The 20776-nt window shown below is 42.2% G+C and overlaps 2 protein-coding genes across 5 annotated transcripts in view; both read left to right on the top strand.

Annotated features, from left to right (window-relative positions):
• Positions 1–7845: 7845 nt before the first annotated feature.
• On the top strand, positions 7846–10286 carry tmem177 (transmembrane protein 177). 2 transcript variants are annotated; one of them, XM_046341323.1, is made up of 2 exons: positions 7846–8101; positions 8953–10286. In XM_046341323.1, the coding sequence occupies exon 2, from the start codon at positions 8992–8994 to the stop codon at positions 9922–9924; it is 933 nt and encodes a 310-aa protein (XP_046197279.1). In that variant the 5' UTR covers positions 7846–8101; positions 8953–8991; the 3' UTR covers positions 9925–10286. The 2 variants fall into 2 exon arrangements, with proteins under 2 accessions (XP_046197279.1, XP_046197318.1); XM_046341362.1 differs by having other exon boundaries at positions 7894–7914.
• Positions 10287–13033: 2747 nt separating this feature from the next.
• The window catches only part of LOC124048432 (tyrosine-protein phosphatase non-receptor type 4-like), a 110379-nt gene continuing 102636 nt past the window's right edge, over positions 13034–20776 (top strand). Inside the window, exon 1 of one of the 3 annotated variants that reach the window (XM_046369227.1) lies at positions 13034–13568. The gene's annotated coding sequence lies outside the window, so the exon portion shown is untranslated. The remainder of the gene's footprint in view (positions 13569–20776) is intronic. The other 2 variants (XM_046369217.1, XM_046369234.1) reach the window with 2 other exon arrangements.

The following is a 20776-nucleotide window of genomic DNA, read 5'->3' as shown; positions in this document are numbered from 1 at the left end:
AGCAAGAACCTGGTCACCTGGACTAAAGTGACAAGGCTCAGTTCACCAATCAAATATGCCCTTCATCCTCTCCTGTGAAGATGATAGCTTCTCTTTAGCTATTTCACCAGCGGCTTACAGGCGTTGCTGGAAATCACACACATAAGATAACAGGGACTGAGGGGGCTCGGGAGACTTCCAGTCATCCTGGAGAACAGATAGAAGTCCACGCACCCTATGTCCAAACACAAGGTCATTTGGACTGTAACCCGTGCTCTCCTGTGAAACCTCCCTAGCGGCTAACAGTAACCAAGGCAACCCCTCCTCCCAATCCTTATCCATCTCAGTACAATAAGCTCTCAACAAAGACTTAAGTGTTTGATGGAAACGTTCCAGCGCTCCTTGACTTTGCATGTGATAAGCGCTAGACAAATTGTGTTTAATATGGAGCTGTTGGAGAACCCTACCAAACAGATTAGAGGTGAAATTAGATCCTTGATCACTCTGAATGACCTTAGGGATTCCAAACAGTGAGATAAACTGAGTCAAAGGTTTTAGCACAGTCATGATAGACCTGAGAGGATAGGCAGCAGGAAACCTAGTGGTCTGACACATCAGTGAACAGGTAGCTACTACCCCTTTTAGAACGAGGCAGAGGACCAACACAGTCAATTATCAGATACACAAAAGGTTGGTTGAGTACAGGAATGGGAAACAGTGGTACCAGCTTGATTAGCTTTACCTGTTAATTGACAGGTGTGACAAGTTTTGATGAACTCAAAACATCCCACTTTCTCATCAAGACATCAAGACATCCTCTTGGAGAAAATAGCCATGGGCGACATCTCCCAACTGTTCCACAGGCACAATTTGGTCACACAACTCTTCTAATGTGGAGTCAGCCCTTTGCTCCCTGATTTGGTGTTTTGCAACAGAGGTCTCTTTCCATTCATCAAATTGTCGCTTCCTAGCTTGGATTGATTGGTTCATTTTATTTGTCACTAGAAAAAAATTACATATATGCACAAATAATTTAAAAAGTGATCGAGATTGCACAATAAATTCTGGGACTTGTTTCCATTGTGGTCCCTACATTTTCTGCAGCATATGGTACAGTCTAATTTACACATCTCTATCTGGCTTTCGGGGGTCAACTTATTAGTTTTAAAACAGCATTTCACTTGAATATTGTTGCTTTAAATCAGTGCACACTTGAGCACTGTCATAGTCTTTCACTCTCTCCATCAATTCCATTAAAATTGCACCCAGAATATATAATTAACGGGACTTGTGAAGCAAATGTCCAATTCTAAATCTTCTTCTTATTATTATTATTATTGTGGGGCTTACGCAGCAGCTTCAATCTAAAAAGATTCTAAAAAGCCCAATTGTGACATCATCACTTCAAACTTCCATTCACTGTAAATGCAATAATGCAACTTTTGACACAAATCAGCAACTTTGACCACTTTGCAACAACTTAGACAAAAACTTACTCAAATCTTGCATTTGAACATAAAAATTATATTTTGATAAAAAAGTTACAGCTATTTTTGTAAACGCATCAACAACATTTTCTGTAAATTTTTGTAACAATTTGGACAAAAAGTTAGAGGGTACAAAATCTTCCTCTACTTCTCTGCTTTTCAAAACTGAATACATTTTAGAAATAGGTTATCAGTAGATCTGTTTTAGTTACCCATCAACTGCTCTCTTTTTACACACAGTAAGTCATGTCAGAAGCTAATGTTAGCAGATGAATTATTTGCCAACAACAGTTGCATATTCCATTAAAATCAAATTTTTACGGTCACTTTATAGCTTTGTCTAACAAAACTATTATGAATCTAGCAAATACGTTTTGTGGGTGTTAGCATGTTTTTCACACTTGCTTTAGCCATAGTGGAGCAGTGTTGCCAATGTTACTGTTCCCTAGCAATGCTTTGCTTGGTGAAAGAGAAGTCTTCATAGCTCGACAAATCCCCATGATTTGTGAACTACTGACTACTCAACTTGCCTAGCAACGCTTGTCTCGCGGGAATGAATGTCTTCATAGCTTTTCAAATTCCCTTGACTTGTTCATCTGTTTCAGACTGAACAGCTAGCGCTGTTTCTAATGCTTACTAGCATTGTCCTTCTTTTCCAGGATCATTCTCCGTGTTCTAAATAACTTAACTAACTAGTTTGCCGGTCTCTATAGAGGAGTAGGGCTGTAACCCTCTTATTGGATTACGAATTCTACCAATACAAAGTTACAGCTGTTTGACAGAGTTTAGAGTGACAAAAAGTGTCTAGGTATCGTCTATTAACCTGTTAAGACTCTAGGGGCAGACAGACAGAGAGGGCAAAAATGATGACATGGGTGAAGAGTGACCACAATTACTGACTACAACCACACAAATATTGACCCCACCACAAATGAACCACACAACTACAGACCACAACACAACTACTGGCAATAACCACACAACTACTGACCACAATGATACATTTTATTAGTGTGGCTAGACATTTGAGTCAGTATGTTGGCAGCAGCCACTCAATGTTAGTGATGGCTGTTTAAAAGTCCGATGGCCTGTTTTTCAGTCTCTCGATCCTAGCTTTGATGCACCTGTACTGACCTCGCCTTCTGGATGATAGTGGGGTGAACAGGTGGTTGTTGTCCTTGATGATCTTTTTGACCTTCCTGTGACATAGGGTGGTGTACCTACCTGGAGGGCAGGTAGTTTGCCCCCGGTGATGTGTTGTGCAGACCTCACTACCCTCTGGAGAGCCTTACGGTTGTGGGCGGAGCAGTTGCCGTACCAGGCGGTGGTACAGCCCGATATGATGCTCTCGATTGTGCATCTGTAAAAGTTTGAGTGTTTTTGGTGACAATCCAAATTTCTTCGGCCTCCTGAGGTTGAAGAGGCGCTGTTGCACCTTCTTCACCACGCTGTCTGTGTGGGTGGACCATTTCATTTTGTCTGTGATGTGTACGCCGAGGAACTTAAAACTTTCCACCTTTTCCACGACTATCCCGTCGATGTGGATAGGGTGGTGCTCCCTCTGCTGTTTCCTGAAGTCCACTATCATCACCATATTTTCCTGACAACACACTCCGAGGGCCCTCACCTCCTCCATGTAGGCCGTCCCGTCGTTGTTGCCCACAACTTCTGACCACACAAATAATGACCACATCACAACTACTGACCACAATTACTGATCACAACCACACAAATTCTGACCACAAAAACCTAACTACTGACAAAACAACTACTGACCACAATCATACAACCTCTGACCAAAACCACACAACTATTCACCACTCATCTAAATCACCATAATTACTGACCACCACAATTATTGACCACAACTACTGACCACAACCACACAACTTCTGACCACAACCACACAACTACTAACCACTCAACCACTGACCACTACCACACAAATAGTGACCACAATTACTAACCACAACCACACAAATTCTGACCACAAAAACATAACTTCCGACAAAACAACTACTTACCACAACATTTGACCACAACCAAACAAATACTGAACATACAACTACTGACCACTCAACCACTGACCAACACTAGTGACCACAACCACACAACTGCTGACCACAATTACACCACAAACACAGACCTTCTGACCATACAATTACTGACCACAACCACACAACTTCTGACCACAACTTTTGACCACACAACTACTGATCACACAACTACTGACCACAACTTCTGAGCACAACCACACAACAACAAACCTCAACCACATAACTGCTGACCACAACCACACCACTACTGACCACAACCACACAACTTCTGACCAGAACACTTTTGACCACACAACTACTGTTCACAACTGCTGACCACATCTAGTAACCAAAACCACACAATTTCTGACCACATCGAATCACCACAATTGCTGACCACAACCACACAACTACTGATCACTACTGTGACCACAACTACTGCGACCACAACTACTGCTCTGGTCTGCACTAGCTCTGGTCCAGCTCTAGCCCTGGGTGTTGCTAGCTACCTATGCCTCACACTAACTCTGGTCTGTGCTCTAAATTATAACTGTAACGATAGTCTTTGGTGGAATTAGAGCAAGATGCAGCATGGATTAGGTTAATCATATTCGTTAATGATAATCAGAAAAACAAGAAAGAGCGAACCAACGAAACATACAGCCTTGTAGGGCTCAACAGCAACCATACAAGGACAAGGTCCCACAACATCGGTGGGAAAAAAGGCTACATAAGTGTGATTTCCAATCAGAGAAAACGATAGACAGCTGCCTCTGATTGGGAACCACACTTGGCCAAACACAATGGAATACAACACATAGAATGCCCACCCGAATCACACCCTGACCAAACCAAATAGAGACATAAAAAGGCTCTCTAAGGACAGGGCGTGACAGTACACCCCCCCCCCCCCCCCCATTGGCTCCCCCCACTTTGGTGGCGCCTCTGGTGCAGGGACCCTCCGGACTGGGGACCCCCGCCGCAGGCCCCGGACTGGGAATCCTCGCCGCAGGCCCCGGACTGGGAATCCTCGCCTCAGGCCCCGGACTGGGGCTCGTCGCCGGAGGCTCTCTAAGGTCAGGGCGTGACAATAACTACTTAAATGTGAACATATTAGCCTACAGTATAATACCTACCATTCACCAAACCACACCAAACCAACTTTCACATATTCAATTTATCCTAACTTTTAAATTATTATTAATTGATCAACTATAACTATATACATTTGTGTAAAATAACTCATCAACATTAATTATTGAACCCTTCAAGCTAAAGACACCAAACCAAATTTCACATATTCACTCTATCCTAATGTCAAATTCATATTTTTTTTAATCGACTATCACTATATGAATTTGCATACATTTGCATAAAATAACACACCAACAGTAACTCTTAAATTGTTCATACTAGATACAACATATCGACTTTCAAATGTTCAGGCTTTCATCTACTTCCTTTTTCAACTATAACCAGTCACCACCATTACTAATCTATGGATTTCACATGAATGATGAATGGGCAGGGGCGCAGCCAGTCAAAAATAATAGGCTTTATTACAGACATAAATACTCCACAGTTTCATCTGCTGTCTGGCTGGCTGGACTCAGGCGATCCCGCAGGTGAAGAAGCCGGATGTGGAGGTCCTGTGCTGCCGTGGTTACATGTGGTCTGCGGTTGTGAGGCCGGTTGAATGTACTTTCTCTAAAATTACATTGGATGCAGCTTATGGTAGAGAAATTAACATTCAATTCTCTGGCAAAAGCTCTGCTGGACAAACCTGCAGTCAGCATGCCAATTGCACGCTCCCTCAAAATTTGAGATGTCTATGGCATTGTGTTGTGTGACAAATCTGCACATTTTAGAGTGGCCTTTTATTGCCACACCTGTCAGGTGGATGGATTCTCTTGGCAAAGGAGAAATGCTCACTAACAGGGATGTAAACAAATTTGTGCACAAAAGTTGAGAGGTATAAGCTTTTTGTGTGTATGGAACATTTCTGTGATCTTTTATTTCAGCTCATGAAACATGGGACCAACACTTTACATGTTGCATTTATATTTTTGTTCAGTGTTTAGACAGTATCATAGGCTTGTAGTAGCTAAAGCTAAATAATAATGCCACACCACACCTTGACAAAGGTTTCTGAACTTTATTATGGTAATATCAAAAGTAAGGGTATTTATGAGCAAGCTGTTATATTGTGGAAAACAGCATTACAGTTGGAACTTAAATTGGACAAAGAAAATGGCTCAACTGAATTAATTATGGTTTAAATCTTCGCAAAAGTTCTGAACAGGTTATATTGTAGCAATTACCACCAAACGCAACTGCCTACCCTACCCAACAAGTGACCGAAATAGGCTAATATTATTCATTTTACAACAGACCTACTAATAACCCATCTTAAACTAAATATAGAGCACACAATTAAAAAGACAGATCAAATTTCATTTAGCCAATGAAATGTCTCAAAAGAATTAAACAAAACAGGTTTAGCATATTTACAAATCTAATAAATAATAAATAAATAGTCTTACAATAATAACAATGATATAATAAAATAATAATGATATAACAAACCATTATAAATAAATGTAAGTTCTAAAATTGCATCCCACCTGAATAGAGAGTTGCACAGTAGCCTGGAATTTGGCAATGCCAATGTTCTTCTCATCTTCCACTACAATATTAAAACATACTAAATCCCCCTTATAGGCTTTTCACTACAGGCATGCTCTTTTACCTCCAACTTTTGTTTTAATTCAATGAAAAAAGCTTCCATTTTCACAATCAACAGTGGCCTATGCAAAGGCTCCTCTCTCGCTTGCTTTGGCCTAAGCTGGAGGCTCACGTGCTTGCAAGGCATGAAATAGAGATCCTTCTGTAGCTCAGTTGGTAGAGCATGGCGCTTGTAACGCCAGGGTAGTGGGTTTGATCCCCGGGACCACCCATACGTAAAATGTATGCACACATGACTGTAAGTCGCTTTGGATAAAAGCGTCTGCTAAATGGCATATATTATTATAATATTATTAAATAATTGTGCTGAGGCATGAATTCTGGGTATAAGGCTATGATAGACAGTCTCTCCTTGACAATTTGGTTTGCTACAATTTTATTTATTGGCCAAATGCCGCAATTAGCCTAGGCTAAGGGAACCCCTTGTGTATGTTCCCATCAGAGTTGTGCTTCCATCAAATGTACTTATTACAGATAGTCTGTGCATACATACGTAGTGCAGATAATAACTTTTGCGGTCAAATTCCCATGTAGCGAATAAATAAAATACAATTTAAATGGGTTTCCATGGCATTTTCAACTCTAGGTTTACTGATGGTTTTGTCACAAAAAAATGTTGTGTAAGTATAGCGAATGTGCCGACTAAGTAATGTATGTTCCTTGCATCACATCCACCTAGTTACATTTCATTTGCATCTCCTGCATACTCCAACAACACCATAAACATTTCATAACAGCTCGCAGACATTTTGGACATTTATTGAGCACATTATTACAGCTCAGGGCCTGAACACACATTCCTACACGGATCAATGTGTGTCTGGCAGTAATAATGCACGAGAAGTGTGTTATGCACACTGTAATTACCCAGATGCATGAGGTTGGTAAATCCCCAGAAAAAAAGAGAAAAGAACCGGTTGGTAATCAAGCATTCTCTACCCATCACACCCACAGCGACAGGCAGCTCCAGCAACAGTCTGGAGGAGAACAGGGAACAACAGTGATATTGGAGCCTGGAGAGCTAAATGATTCATATCAGGCTATGACTCTGAAAATGTGAGACAAATAGAGAGGATGGAACATTTTCTCTGTGACACACACACACACACACACACACACACACTAAATATAGTAATATATGTTATTTATAACAGCCCCTATTAGAACACTTTACAAATGCCTCTGTCCTTCCTTCGGTGAGATCTAATAGGCTGATACTGTGCCTTTTCTTTTCACTTATTTGAAGCTGTGGTAAAATTGAGTAGCCCCTATATTAGAACACTTTACAAATGCCTCTGTCCTTCCTTCGGTGAGGTCTAATGAACTGATACTGTACATTTGCTTTGCACTTATTTGAAGCGGCGGTAAAATAGAGTATGCCCCCTTGTGGTCATTTGAATAGCGTGACACGTATATGAAACTGTTCCAGCAGACTACGATAGCAAAACATGAATGCATTAAAATTACACTACTTTAACCCACTATGCAGTGTTTGATATTCTTACAGCGTAAACAGATAGACGCACTTGTCACTGATTAACGTAGTGACTAGACTTTAACATAAAACTGTCGTAAAAAACAGTTACTTTACGGCGTTGTTGCCTTCGTAATAATCTGTTTCCACTATATAGCACAGCAACAAAGTCAAAGTGTCTATGTCTATAAATGTATGAAAAATCAAATGAGGTTTTTTTGGTGTTAATTTAAGGTTCGCAGCGTGGTTGAGTTTAGGGTTAAGGTTAGGTTTAAAATCAAATTAAATTGTAGAAATAGGCGGGGTGTACGACTTTGTGGCTGTGGTAATTAGTGACGACCCTTTTTGTCAAGTTGCCCTTACATAGATGTCCATGGCATGTGAGTTATCCAAATGTTTTATGAAACGCAACATTACCTGTTGGTTCAGTGTGTGTTTTCAAGCTGTTAGTATTGCTTCACTTGCCTGGCAGTCATGCACAGCTATCGTTATTTTATTGAGATTTCTGTGCTAGCTATCCAGCAAGCTAACATAATAATCTGGCTTCTAGTTGCACACGTATCTATTGCATTTTGGATTTGACCAACAGGATAACATAATTGCCAATTGGAACATTAGTGTGAGACTTTGTTACATTTTCAGCAGACGCGGTTATCCAGAGCAATTGAGGTTGGCTAAGTACTTTGCTCAAGGGCACATCGACCAATTTTTCAACTGTGTAACTTTTTATTTAACTAGGCAAGTCAGTTAAGAACACATTCGTATTTACAATGACGACCTACACATTAGTCTGCTCTGGGATTCGAACCAGCGACCTATCGATTACTGGCTCTTTAACCGCTAGGCTACCTGCCGCCTTTATTACACGATGCACTGTTGTCATCAAGTTCAGGTAGTCTGGATGAATTCTAGGACCCCATACATTCTCAACACATCCCTATGAGAATGTGTTGTATGCAATCACAGCAGAATAAAAACAGTTCAGTCCTCATGGTTCCCCAACTTCTCATAGAGAGCAGTGTTTTCCCTGTATTCATTTAACCCCCCTATCCTTGCCACCACTGCTGGAAAAAAAAAATCATAGGGGAAACACTGGAGAGTATGTATTTGTTATTCCTAAAACAAGAGTAGGCCTATTCACCGGCAGTATTTTGTCACCACTCATTCAGCCAGGTCAAACCTGCTTTGTCAGATATAAAACCATTAACGTTATAATTCTGTTTCTCTGCAGATCCATCCCTCTGAAGTCTGTGTCTAACAGATTACGACCATGGCGTCTCCATTTCTGAAGTATGCCGTGATGGTACAGAAGTACCGGACGCCGCTGCTTATCGCTGGGTGCAGTGGGGTGTTTGCAGCCCAAATGTTCTACCACTTATTCCCAGAGAACACTTATAGGAAGCTGTATCAGGCCTGGAACAAAGGAGAACCAGCCAGCCTTTCTGAGAAGCTGGAGAGCCTCTTCAAACAGGTGCTGAAGGATTCTGATGTGGGCGCCCCTGATGGTTATAGAGCCTTCGCGTCGTTTGGCTTCCACCCTGTTGGGGCTGGCGTACCCTGGCTTCCCTCCGGTGCCCAGATTGGCATCCCTGCCAACTTCAACAGCACGCTGGACGACCCGGCTGGCATCACAAACCGCAGCATACTCATCAATGGCGAGAAGGTGGAGTGGGACAGTGTCATCGGCACGGCCCTGAAGGATGCTCTAGTATTCTCCCCAGAGGCTCAGAAGTTTGCCGTGGCGAGGGAGGTAGCTCGTCTTGAGGTGGGCGGGCCTGTGCTGAATGCGGCTGTAGCTCCATTCTGCTTGGCCGGAGTGATGGTCTACTCGGTGACCCTGAAGCAGATCTTCAGGCTCCACATTGGGCCTATGATCTTCAGGGGCGTAGTGAATGTTGTGGCGCTCGGCCTGGGCGCTGTCTCTTACTTGCTGACTTCTGACGCTGTCAGCCAATGGCTGGACTACAAATCAGACCGCCGTGCTGCAGGCCTGTCCAAGATCTATGCCAAGGGAGGGGTGGAGTTCTACAACAAGATCCTCTCCCGGAACAAGACGCTACGTTCGCTGATGGGCCAGAAGGGGGAGGAGATGTACGCGCCCAGTGGCAACCTGTTCCCTGCTCACCTGCTAAGACTGAAGCACGCTCCCTACACCTCCAGGAGGGATGGCATTGTGGGCCTACTCAAGGAAGACAAAGCCTAAAAAGGACATTGGAAGCCCAGTAATCTCCGCACCAAGAACCAAATATCACGTGAGCTTTGACCTCTGACCAGCTACACGTAAAGTCTGACACGAGACTGGAAGCCCAATGCTGTTTGTGCTAGTTTTCCAACAGGTATTATTTATGAAATCACAATTACTGTGAGTAAAAAGGAAATTTCAACCACATGTAACATTGCCTGAATAATGACAGTTATACTTGACCTTGTTACTATCGTTTCTCTTTATCAGTGACCTAAATTTGAGCACAAATTTGCCTAAAATTGGTCTACATGGTGAACCTGCACTTTTGTGTTGTAAAATACATCAGGGCAAGACACAATAAAAAATATTTCATAACAATACCAATTTGACAAAATGTATGTTATAATGTTTAAACATGTACAGCTGACTTGTGTGAGATGAAATTGTTGTGAATTATTAACCACAACAAATAAATAGCCTTTGGCTATTGTGTGAGAGAGACAGTGTGTGTGCATGAAGGAAATCAAGAATCAGTTGGGTTTTAATGAACCCATAATTTTAAAGCAATTTGCTTGGTGATACAGATCTTAATCTCCCGAGTCTCCACATTTAGAAATTGGAAACCTAATCTAGTTTTTTAATCACATCTCACACGTCTGAAGCCCTGTGGCGTTCTACAAAAAGAACCAAGTAATTAACATTGTGATAGAGTGACTACTGGGGAGCAAAACTGAACCTAGAGACTAATAGCATTGTCAAATGAAGGTGCATCTCAATGGCACTTTATCTCAGTCTAAATCATAGAGCCAGAACAAAATCCACACTAGTCACAGCAATGACTGTGTCTTTTTAGCTTTGATAGTGAGGCTCTTATGGGCTATATACGAATTCCTGTGTTTGTGATTACAAAAAAACTCAATTTTATGCAATGGAAAACTTGTTTAGGAAAATGACAATTCTCCACCCAACTTCTATGGAAATGATTGGGGTGATTGGGCCGTTCTCCACAGAAACAAATTACAGCACTGTACTGGGCTACCACCAATGGTACCCACAGACTGGGTGGAGATGATATGGGGTACCACTAATTTGTGACAATAGATACTCTACAATTCACAGTTTAAAAAAAATCACATGCAAATAGCATTTATCTTTTAAAATATATTCTGTTTCTTTACATACCACTTCACCAGTATGAGAGAAAATCATTTTCATCACCACATCAGTCATTGCTAACTGCATACATGGAGTGTCAACAGAAGTGGGAGGATCAAGAGAAGTACACTAAATATATACGAAAGTATGTGGACACCCCTTCAAGTTAGTGGATTTGGCTATTTCAGCCACACAAGTTGCTGACAGGTGTATAAAATGGAGCACACAGCCATGTAATCTCAATAGACAAACATTGGCAGAAGAATGGCCTTACTGCAGAGCTCAGTGACTTTCAGCGTGACGCCGTCATAAGATGGCACCTTTCCAACAAGTCATTTTTGTCAAATTTCTGCCCTGCTAGAGCTACCCCAGTCAACTGTACGTGCTGATATTGTGACGTGGAAACGTCTAGGAGTAACAACGGCTCACCATGTGTAATGCCAAGCGTCGGCTGGTGTGGTGTGAAGCCCACCCCCATTGGACTCTGGAGCAGTGGAAACGTGTTCTCTGGAGTGATGAATTGCGCTTCACCATCTGGCAGTCCGACGGACAAATCTGGGTTTGGCGGATGTCAGGAGAACGCTACATGCCCCAATGCATAGTGCCAACTGTAAAGTTTGGTGGAGGAGGAATGATGATCTGGGGCTGTTTTTCCTGGTTCGGGCTAGGCCCCTTTGTTCCAGTGAAGAGAAATCTTAATGCTACAGCATACAATGACATTCTAGACGATTCTGCGCTTGGGAAAGCTAAAAACAAAACAGTTTGGGGAAGGGCCTTTCCTGTTTCAACATGAAAATGCCCCCATGCACAAAGCGAGGTCCATACAGAAATGGTTTGTCAAGATCGGTGTGGAAGAACTTGACTGGCCTGCACAGAACCCTGACCTCAACTCCATCGAACACCTTTGGGATGAATTGGAATGCCGACTGTCAGCCAGGCCTAATAGCCCAACATCAGTGCCCGACCTCCCTCATGCTCTTGTGGCTGAATGGAAGCAAGTCCCCGTAGCAATGTTTCCAACATCTAGTGGAAAGCCTTCCCAGAAGAGTGGGGACCAACTCCATATTAGTGCCCATGATTTTGGAATGAGATGTTCGACGAGCAGGTGTCCACATACTTTTTGTCATGTAGTGTAGGTGTATGGAAATCAAATCAGCTAATTGGGCAGATTTGTTACCACTTAAGACCATTTTGCTGGCTGATTGGGCTGCACAACAAGTTTATTGTGGACAACTATAGCATTTTAGCTAAGCCTAACCCTTTTCCGAACCTTAACCCGATTCTCCTAACCGGACACGTTAATTATCCTAAACTGCTACGCTACATTAGTTCACTTAACCTGCTGTATTAACATTAAGTTAACATTAAATGTTTAATTTAAGCTGACCCGCAGCGCACCTGCTTGTGGCCGGTCTAACCAATAATGGAGACTTGACGTTGCACCCATCGCTGTTGATCCAACCATTGATTCTACTGCACCCATCACTGTTGACCCATCCTGTTATTTTGCAAAGTCCACTTTCAGACACCAAGTATGTAGGTACCCATACTTGCCCCATAATTGGTCGCAGTGATATGGAATTAAGGGGGTAGTACTGTTCTTGTTTGGACCACATGATGTCACCACAGCCCAAATTTACATTTTACTCTACAGTCGCATTGTCTGGCCACAGTGGTGTATTGTTAATACAGTCCATTCACAGTCACATGCCTAGATATTTCCTGAATTTAGGGCAATAACAAACTAATTTAGGCTAATTATGACCAACAATTGAATATTGCATATCCTGTGGCTAAAATTAACTGAGGCAATGGTGTCGCTTCCTCGCCACTGACTACCGGTATTCTACTCCAGACTGTTGCATTTAGATTTCAGTGACCTTGGCTGCACAATGTTCTAAGGTGATGCCACAGTTCTCACAATACATTTCGGTAAATCTATAAAACCGGCAAAATACCAATACCATGGCATGAAAAGTAGTGGGAAAATGACAGGAATGCTCACTCGCGGTTTAACCTCCCTGTCCTGTGACTCCACCCCGGTGCACTGGTGGCGCTACGGAGATGAAACCGGTACGTTGCTATGCTGTTGCCTCTGCTGCATTCAGCGTGCATTGACAACCGACTCGGCTGAGAAAGTCAGAGACGCTATTCGGAAATCCGGAATACACCCCCCCCAACATTTATGTCGCTCATACCCTCTCATTTACAAATCAAAGGAATTGTAAATATCATTCACTCGGTCTGAGATGCCTGCTGGTTCGCTGTAGCCAATGGTTGCTGTATCTTGTCTGTGGATTATTCGTCGCGGATTCAAACTAGTAAAGGGCCCGCAGACAGTTGAATGTATGAAGCTGAAGGATCGGAGTGATAAAAATGAGGTTTTGTCGGAGTTCCCAGCGGGTGAACTGAACTTGGATTTTTCAGTCCCTCACCCTAAACTCATTTCCCGTTGTAAGAAAACAATATTCCTTAAAAACTGGACGCCTCTGGAACTGTTTATGACGGTAAGATATTTGACCGACTGGCTACAGTACTTAGCTAAGCGATAGCTTTACTCGTTAGAACCACATTGTACTGAAAAGTAATGCAGCTTGTTAGTTACTGTACAGTAAGTTAACGTTAGATAGATATGAACTGACTAGCTAACGTTAGCTAGCTAAATTAATAGGTCATTTTTGCTGTCCATAAACCCAACCAAGATATAGCTAAATGTTTTGCTAACTTATCTAGTTGCACTTTTGAACTGTCCTATACTCACGTCCAATGTAGGCTATGCTTTTTTAAAAAATGTTATTTTATTGGAAATGAAAATAAACTGTTATTTAACTACTGTCACTGTAACGTTAACGGTATTCACATGACTTCAGCTAACGTTAGATTTAGCCAGCTCAAATTTGACAGATTATGGAAGGAGAATAGCTAGCTAACAGTATTTAGCTAATCCAATTATTTTGGAACTAGCTACTGTAGCTAGTTAGGCAGTTGACTAGATATTTATCATTTTAATTACGCAACTAGCTAAATTAGTTATAAAGCTATCTTAATTAACCCATTCTGAATGGCCTACAACAGAGGCTAAATTGTCATAATTTGCATCCAGTTACTGTATCCGCATGGCCCACTATCACCAAAGACAGTACAGTATGTGATCACTCACAACTGTTCAACCAGGTTGCAGTTGCCTTGTACTGACAGCTGTATCAGTCCTGTCACTTTCTTGTTGGTCATTTTGAAATAACATTAGGGAGAACTAACGTTACAAGCATTCGTCAAGGGTTTCCTTCTGACATTACCGAAGGCTGTTTCAAATGAGTAAATCCATGGTTAATCTGTCATTTCTTAATTTGGACATAATTCAATTATGTCGCTAGCTAATGTGGTCAGCGTTTACAATTACTTAATCGTCAGACATGACACATTAATGTTTGTGGGAGCCCTTCGAGAGTGTACTTTACCTGGGTTGATTTCAGCCTGCGAGCTCGAACATGTCACTACGTGAAAGAAAATTGAATGTCCGAGTTCAGCCTGAATGAATGAATGATAGTCTACATCACAAGACCTGACCTCTCACTTGTCGCAAATGGGTACTGGTTGGCTTTCTCAGGTCCCCGAATCTCATTCAAGCAAACCTATTCCTCCCTTACACGCTGAATGACGGGCTGCTTTATAGTCCAAAGAGGACCTTTGTATTTTTCTTGTCCTCGTTTCATTAATCTAATAAGGCCCCCATAGATTGCTACTTTGCTTCACAAAATCCTAAGGAGATCAAGTTCAGGATTCAGAGAGAAATCAGATTCATGCCAAAGGGTGGATTTACATTAGTCAAATATGTCTAGTGAGTTCTATCTCTGTTCAACATCAGATTTACAACGTTTTTGTTTATGCTAGCCTTGGATGTGGTGTGGCGAATGCCACATTCCTGCTGCATGTGTGGAGCTATTATCATACCTTTAAAAAAAACATATTATATAGACAAAGACATTCCAACTACACAGGAAGCTAATCCATATTGCACATAGTGGTGCACACTTGATTAATGCAATGATTCACAATTGTGTGGATATTTTAAAAGCCTTCCATTAAATTGGTCTAACAGAGCAAAAATGGTGTTTGTCTATTGGCATTAAGGTAATTCTTGCATGGACATGTGGTGTGGTAGAGCTGTTGTCGTTAAACTGTACCACTCAGAGGGGTGTATGTGGCAGATATGTTGTGTGGGATACATCTCTTAAAGAGATGTATCCTGGACCTAGTTTGTGTCATCAAAGTAGTGTTGTGTAAAGAAGCCATAAAGAGACTGTGACTGTCTGTGTCAGCAGAGATGCCTCTGTGTACACTAGAATAAAACCTTTTTATGGGGACCCAGCTGGTAATCGAAAAATGGCCAGTGGCGAAAGCCATGGCTTAATAGGTTGTGTACCGGAACTGGGCATCCTTGGATTTGAAGTGGAGTGTGGGTGGGGTATTGGGACTGGGGGTAGAGGGAAAGGAGGGGGGGAGAGGGTCCCAGGTGCGGGGATAATTGGGATAGACTACACCTGCTAACATGAGCATTGGCGAATCCACAGGGAGATTGATGGGACACAGCTAGCTAATCTACAATGAAGTAGGCTAACATTACTGCTGGGATGACCGTAACAAAGCTAAAGAGGCAGAATTTGTAGCCCTATTATGCTCACACAATGGTTTTTGTGTTTATTTGACGACTGCAATGAGAATGCCATTGTCATCCTTGTTTCAGTTTATCATAAGTGAAAATACAGCTATAGGTTGGGGATGAGATAAACCTGTGATCATAAGCCATGTCCTCTTGGACAATCCCTAGTCTAGTGGATGATCTACCTACACCAATCAGTCAATACATTTCAACCCAGGTAAACTATTCTTAGAAGGCAGCAGCTCCAAGAATGACACCTGTGTGGACTTGGCTCAGGACCACCTCTGTTTGAGACACGAGGCATGCTAACAGGAGACAGCTCTTAGCTCCGACACTTTCTGTTTAGTTAGCCCTGCAATGAAAGCCACATGCTTGCCCTGGGTGTTACAGCAATGTTGTCATGTGTGCAGTACACCCTGTCAGCACCCCTTGCAGATACAGCCTGTGTGGCAATCTATAACGAAGGGCCAGCCGGGTCGGCCCGGCTGGCCGGATATCACACCCGTTTCAGCAAATCTCTAAAAGGCAAAACACAGCTGTGTTTACACTCCCATCTCTCACAGCCTCACATCTCAGAATCAAATGTGTTTTGGCTAATCTTTTCATTTCCTAACTCTGTGATGATCGCTGTATTTCCAGCTAAATGAAGGGTATTCATCAGCTAAGCGACAGTCCACAGAGGGATGAGTGACAGCTGGTTCTACACACTCCTGTTTGTACTGGACTACACTGTGCCTTGAAATGAAACATTACTTCCTGATATAACAAAGTTGAATCCACAACTGGCTTTAATTCTTTATCCTTCCCATTTCCCCAAATCAGCTTCTTAATTCTTGGAAGAGGGACCAGAATAGAAATACCCTTTTTACCAACAACAACAACAAACCTCTCAGACATTTACAATTAACAGAACCCCATTCTCCAGGGCAGACGATGGTAGGCTTCACATTAATCAAAGGTCCTAATTGGAGCACAGTGTAACAGCTTTATGCTCTAAAACACAGGCGTGGTAGGGTGGAAAGGTTCAACTAGTCCTTTCATTCAGAACCTATTGTTAGTTCACAGGCCTGTTGTCTCTTTTGCGCTGGACAGATGCATAACCAATCAGATGAAATAGCATTTTTGCTGCATGTTAATGATGTTATTGGTTACTCACCTGTTGTACATATTTAAGTTGTTGAAAAGTGTGTCTCTCCCTACAAAACTGTAGGAGCTTCTGACCACCTGCTGTCAACTGAATATAACCTGCTCAATGCACCTACTCCCAGGTTGAACATTTGTGATTATATTGTTGGAGATGCAGCATTTAGTTCAGAGCAATTCCACAGTAAAGGAATTACCACAGGTTTTGGCCTTTGTAGAGAGTTTTTCCTAGCCACCGTGCTTCTACACCTGCATTGCTTGCTGTTTGGGGTTTTAGGCTGGGTTTCTGTACAGCACTTTGAGATGAGCACTTTGAGCTGATGTACGAAGGGCTATATAAATAAATTTGATTTGATTTGAAATTTGATTTGACCACAACATGGTTAGCTTTTGACTTGATTTACAGAGGGGTAATTCCACGCAAATGGAATTACTCCTAGACTCCTATTTTTCACTTTAAGATGTATGCCGAACAAAACATTCATTTTAAAAGTTTAACAAACCATACAACACAATGACTACTTTAAATAATTTACACAATAAATCGAGTTTGGTAACAGAATTATAGTAAAATCCATAGAATTTGGAATGTAATAGGATCTCTGTGGTTTAATCTCACTGTTTTAAGGTTACCAAACTTGAGCTGCAACATTCTTCCTGCAAATGTGTTTTTGTAAAATGTTTAGTGGAAAGGTACATTGTAAAGTGAAAAATCTTGAGTCTCGGTGTAATTCCGTTACTATGGATTTGCACTTTTATTCCCAGCCAATGATTATTTAGGGTGCACCACTGGGACAAGAGAGGATTGCCTCAAGGCTGATACACCACCAGTAGGGAATTGAGAGAATGAGATGAAATCACCTATAAAAATCCACGTGTATGTGATTGCTATTGCCAGCTGTGGGAAATCCCAATCTGGAACACCCTTTGTGTTAAAGTCCAGCCCTGAAAGATAGACTGTTCTGTTTGCCTAGATTGGATACAGGGAGTTAGAATCTGCGTGTGCTTGTTGGAGACGGTAGTGCACTATTTCATAGTGAATGAATAGACAGTTTTAGACCCCATCCAGTGGTTCTACTGAGCATGTTGGCGATGCCTGTTGCCCAGTACACTGCCCACTGTGCTAGACCATAGGAAGGTGATCTGCTCCAGCTGTGAGGGTTCATATTGGGCACACCGATCAGTGTGACTCAAACATCATCCAGGTCAGATTAAGAGATTACGGGCCCTGGGGGCTGCCTGCTGTAGCATAGCGGTGCTCTGGGTCATGGCTGAGTTTGCTGTGGCTTAGAAAATAACAGGTACGAACATTAAAGGATTAGCATGATCTGTGGTGATTACTGTATAGGGAGGGTTAGGGCCTATTAACGGACTAACAATGGGGAAGAAGAGGGCATGTCACCATCCATGTGTATGAAAACATAGAGTGAGCTTTCTTCCATTTTCTGTTATAGTGTATCAGAAAGCTAAGATGAAGTGTAGCCATGATATTCCACATGAAAAGAGCCCACAGAACATGGTTCAGCTTAGATTTGATTTTTAGAGTATGGTGCCTCTTTCTGAAGCCTTTGTGCAGTATCTCAACATTGAGTTGGATAGCAGGCTTTGGCAGCCTCCCAAATGATATCCTATGGGCCCTGGTCAAAAGTAGTGCATTGCATAGGGAATAGGGTGCCATTTGAGATGTAGTTTACAGTGCATTCGGAAGGTATTCAGACCCCTTCACCTTTTCCACATTTTGTTACAGCTAGGGATGCACCGATATTACATTTTTGGCCGATACTGATATCCAATATTTTCTTTGCCAAAAAAAATTATAGTGATATTTTACATTTTAGTAGCCTTTTAAGCATTCCAGTACTGTTAAATAGTTAACACACACACACACACATGGACACAGTAGTCTAAGGCACTGCATCTCAGTGCAAGAGCCATCACTACAGTCCCTGGTTCCAGGCTGTATCACATCCAGCAGTGATTTGGAGTCCCATAGGGCGGCGCACAATTGGTCCGGGTTTGGCCGGGGTATGGCGTCAATTTGTTCTTAACTGATTTGCCTAATTAAATACAGGTTAAATACAGGTTACTCAATCACTCACTCTCTCTCGCTCTTACCAAAACGTTATTTTGTTGGCATTTACGTATGTCCCTATTACCAGTAAAACGTAATCAAAACCTATTTCTTTCACTTACTTGCTGTGCTGTTTCGTTGTTCATTTGTTCAGTCGTTTCAGTCTCAACCAGGATTTCATCATACATGTCAAGTTTCAGCTCTGTCTGTGGCCTCTCTTCCTCTGCACACGGTCACTGTATCCATTTCCATCTTGTCCAACTGTGTATGTAACATTTCACATAAACCCTGTTTCTTGTCTGCATCGAAGTCCTTGTACCTAGCATCTAGCATGGTGGCAACACAGTAAAGAGGCTCAGAGAGAATGCCTGTTAAAGAAGTAGCAGTCCTTGTACCTAGCATCTAGCATGGTGGCAACACAGTAAAGAGGCTCAGAGAGAATTGTCTACCTCACTTGTCTACCTCACTTGCTTTGGCAATGTTAACACATGTTTCCCATGCCAATAAAGCCGTTGAATTGAATTGAATTGAATGTCTGTTAAAGAAGTAGCGGTCCTTGTACCTAGCATCTAGCATGGTGGCAACACAGTAAAGAGGCTCAGAGAGAATGCCTGTCAAAGAAGTAGCGGTCCTTGTACCTAGCATCTAGCATGGTGGCAACACAGTAAAGAGGCTCAGAGAGAATGCCTGTTAAAGAAGTAGCGGTCCTTGTACCTAGCATCTAGCATGGTGGCAACACAGTAAAGAGGCTCAGAGAGAATGCCACTTGATCGCTTGTTCACAGCCTCTAGTACTTTTCCAAGTTAACCCCACGGTCTGTGTGGGCAGTTTTGTTGAGCAGACTCTTCAATGCCATGACAGAGGGTATCACGTCTGCTGCAGACGCAGTTGATGAGCTTATTTCTCGTGTCAGTTCTTCGAATGGGGCTAGGAGTGTGTTCATGTTTCAAACATGTTCTCATATGCCATTTGAAATGGCAGCAGCAGTATGAGAACCAGCACATTCTTCAGCAATACGGCTTTCCTCAGTACAAATCCTGGTCGACCCACTGTGCTGTCAGACTCGCCATGCTCAGGGGGCTGACATCGCTGGTCCAAATGTCAGTCGTGAAGCTAATAGCAATGACGCCCATAGCAAGTAGCTCATGGATGTGCGTTTCAACAATACTGGGTAACTCCGGTAGGGCAACCTCTTGACAAGTAGCGCCTACTTGGTAGTATGTACCGGGGCTTTCGGCGAAAACCAACCTCCTCCACGACAGAGATCAGTTGATTGTCAAGGGCAATGAATTCCATTATCTTGGCGTTAATGTATTTCGCCTTTGAGTTGTCTCGCTGAAAGGGTCTTACTCTTTCAAATGACTGCTTGACTTGAACTTGTTTAGTTGTTGGAAGTTTGCGCGTAGTCTCTGAACATCTGGAGGTGATGCACTTTCAAATGAGTAATTAGGTTTGTGGTATTGAACGTTTTCACTTTCACAAATGTTGCATATGGCCTTTTTGTTATCTTCCTTTGAAACTTCAAAATAGATCCACACAGCAGACGTTGTTGGCTGGGTTAGGCCAACATGATGGTTGTCTAGCAATGATCACCAACAAGAATAATGTGCAATGCTGCACAATCATATACTTTGAGTCAATACTAGACGCAGCATTGGTAGTGATTACAGCTGTGAGTCTTTCCGGGTGAGTCTCAGAGATTTCCACACCTGGATTGTACAGCGTTTGCACATTATTCTTCAAGTGCTCAAATTTGTTGGTGATCATTGCTAGACAACCATATACCTTGATTTATTGTGTTTTATATTGTTTTATTTTTCATAAATATTTGACAAATGTTA

Source organism: Oncorhynchus gorbuscha, linkage group LG01, assembly GCF_021184085.1.
Source record: "Oncorhynchus gorbuscha isolate QuinsamMale2020 ecotype Even-year linkage group LG01, OgorEven_v1.0, whole genome shotgun sequence".
In the NCBI taxonomy this organism is placed as follows: Eukaryota; Metazoa; Chordata; class Actinopteri; order Salmoniformes; family Salmonidae; genus Oncorhynchus; species Oncorhynchus gorbuscha.
Note: the sequence above shows the minus strand (reverse complement) of the source record. Positions and strands in the feature narration are given on the sequence as shown.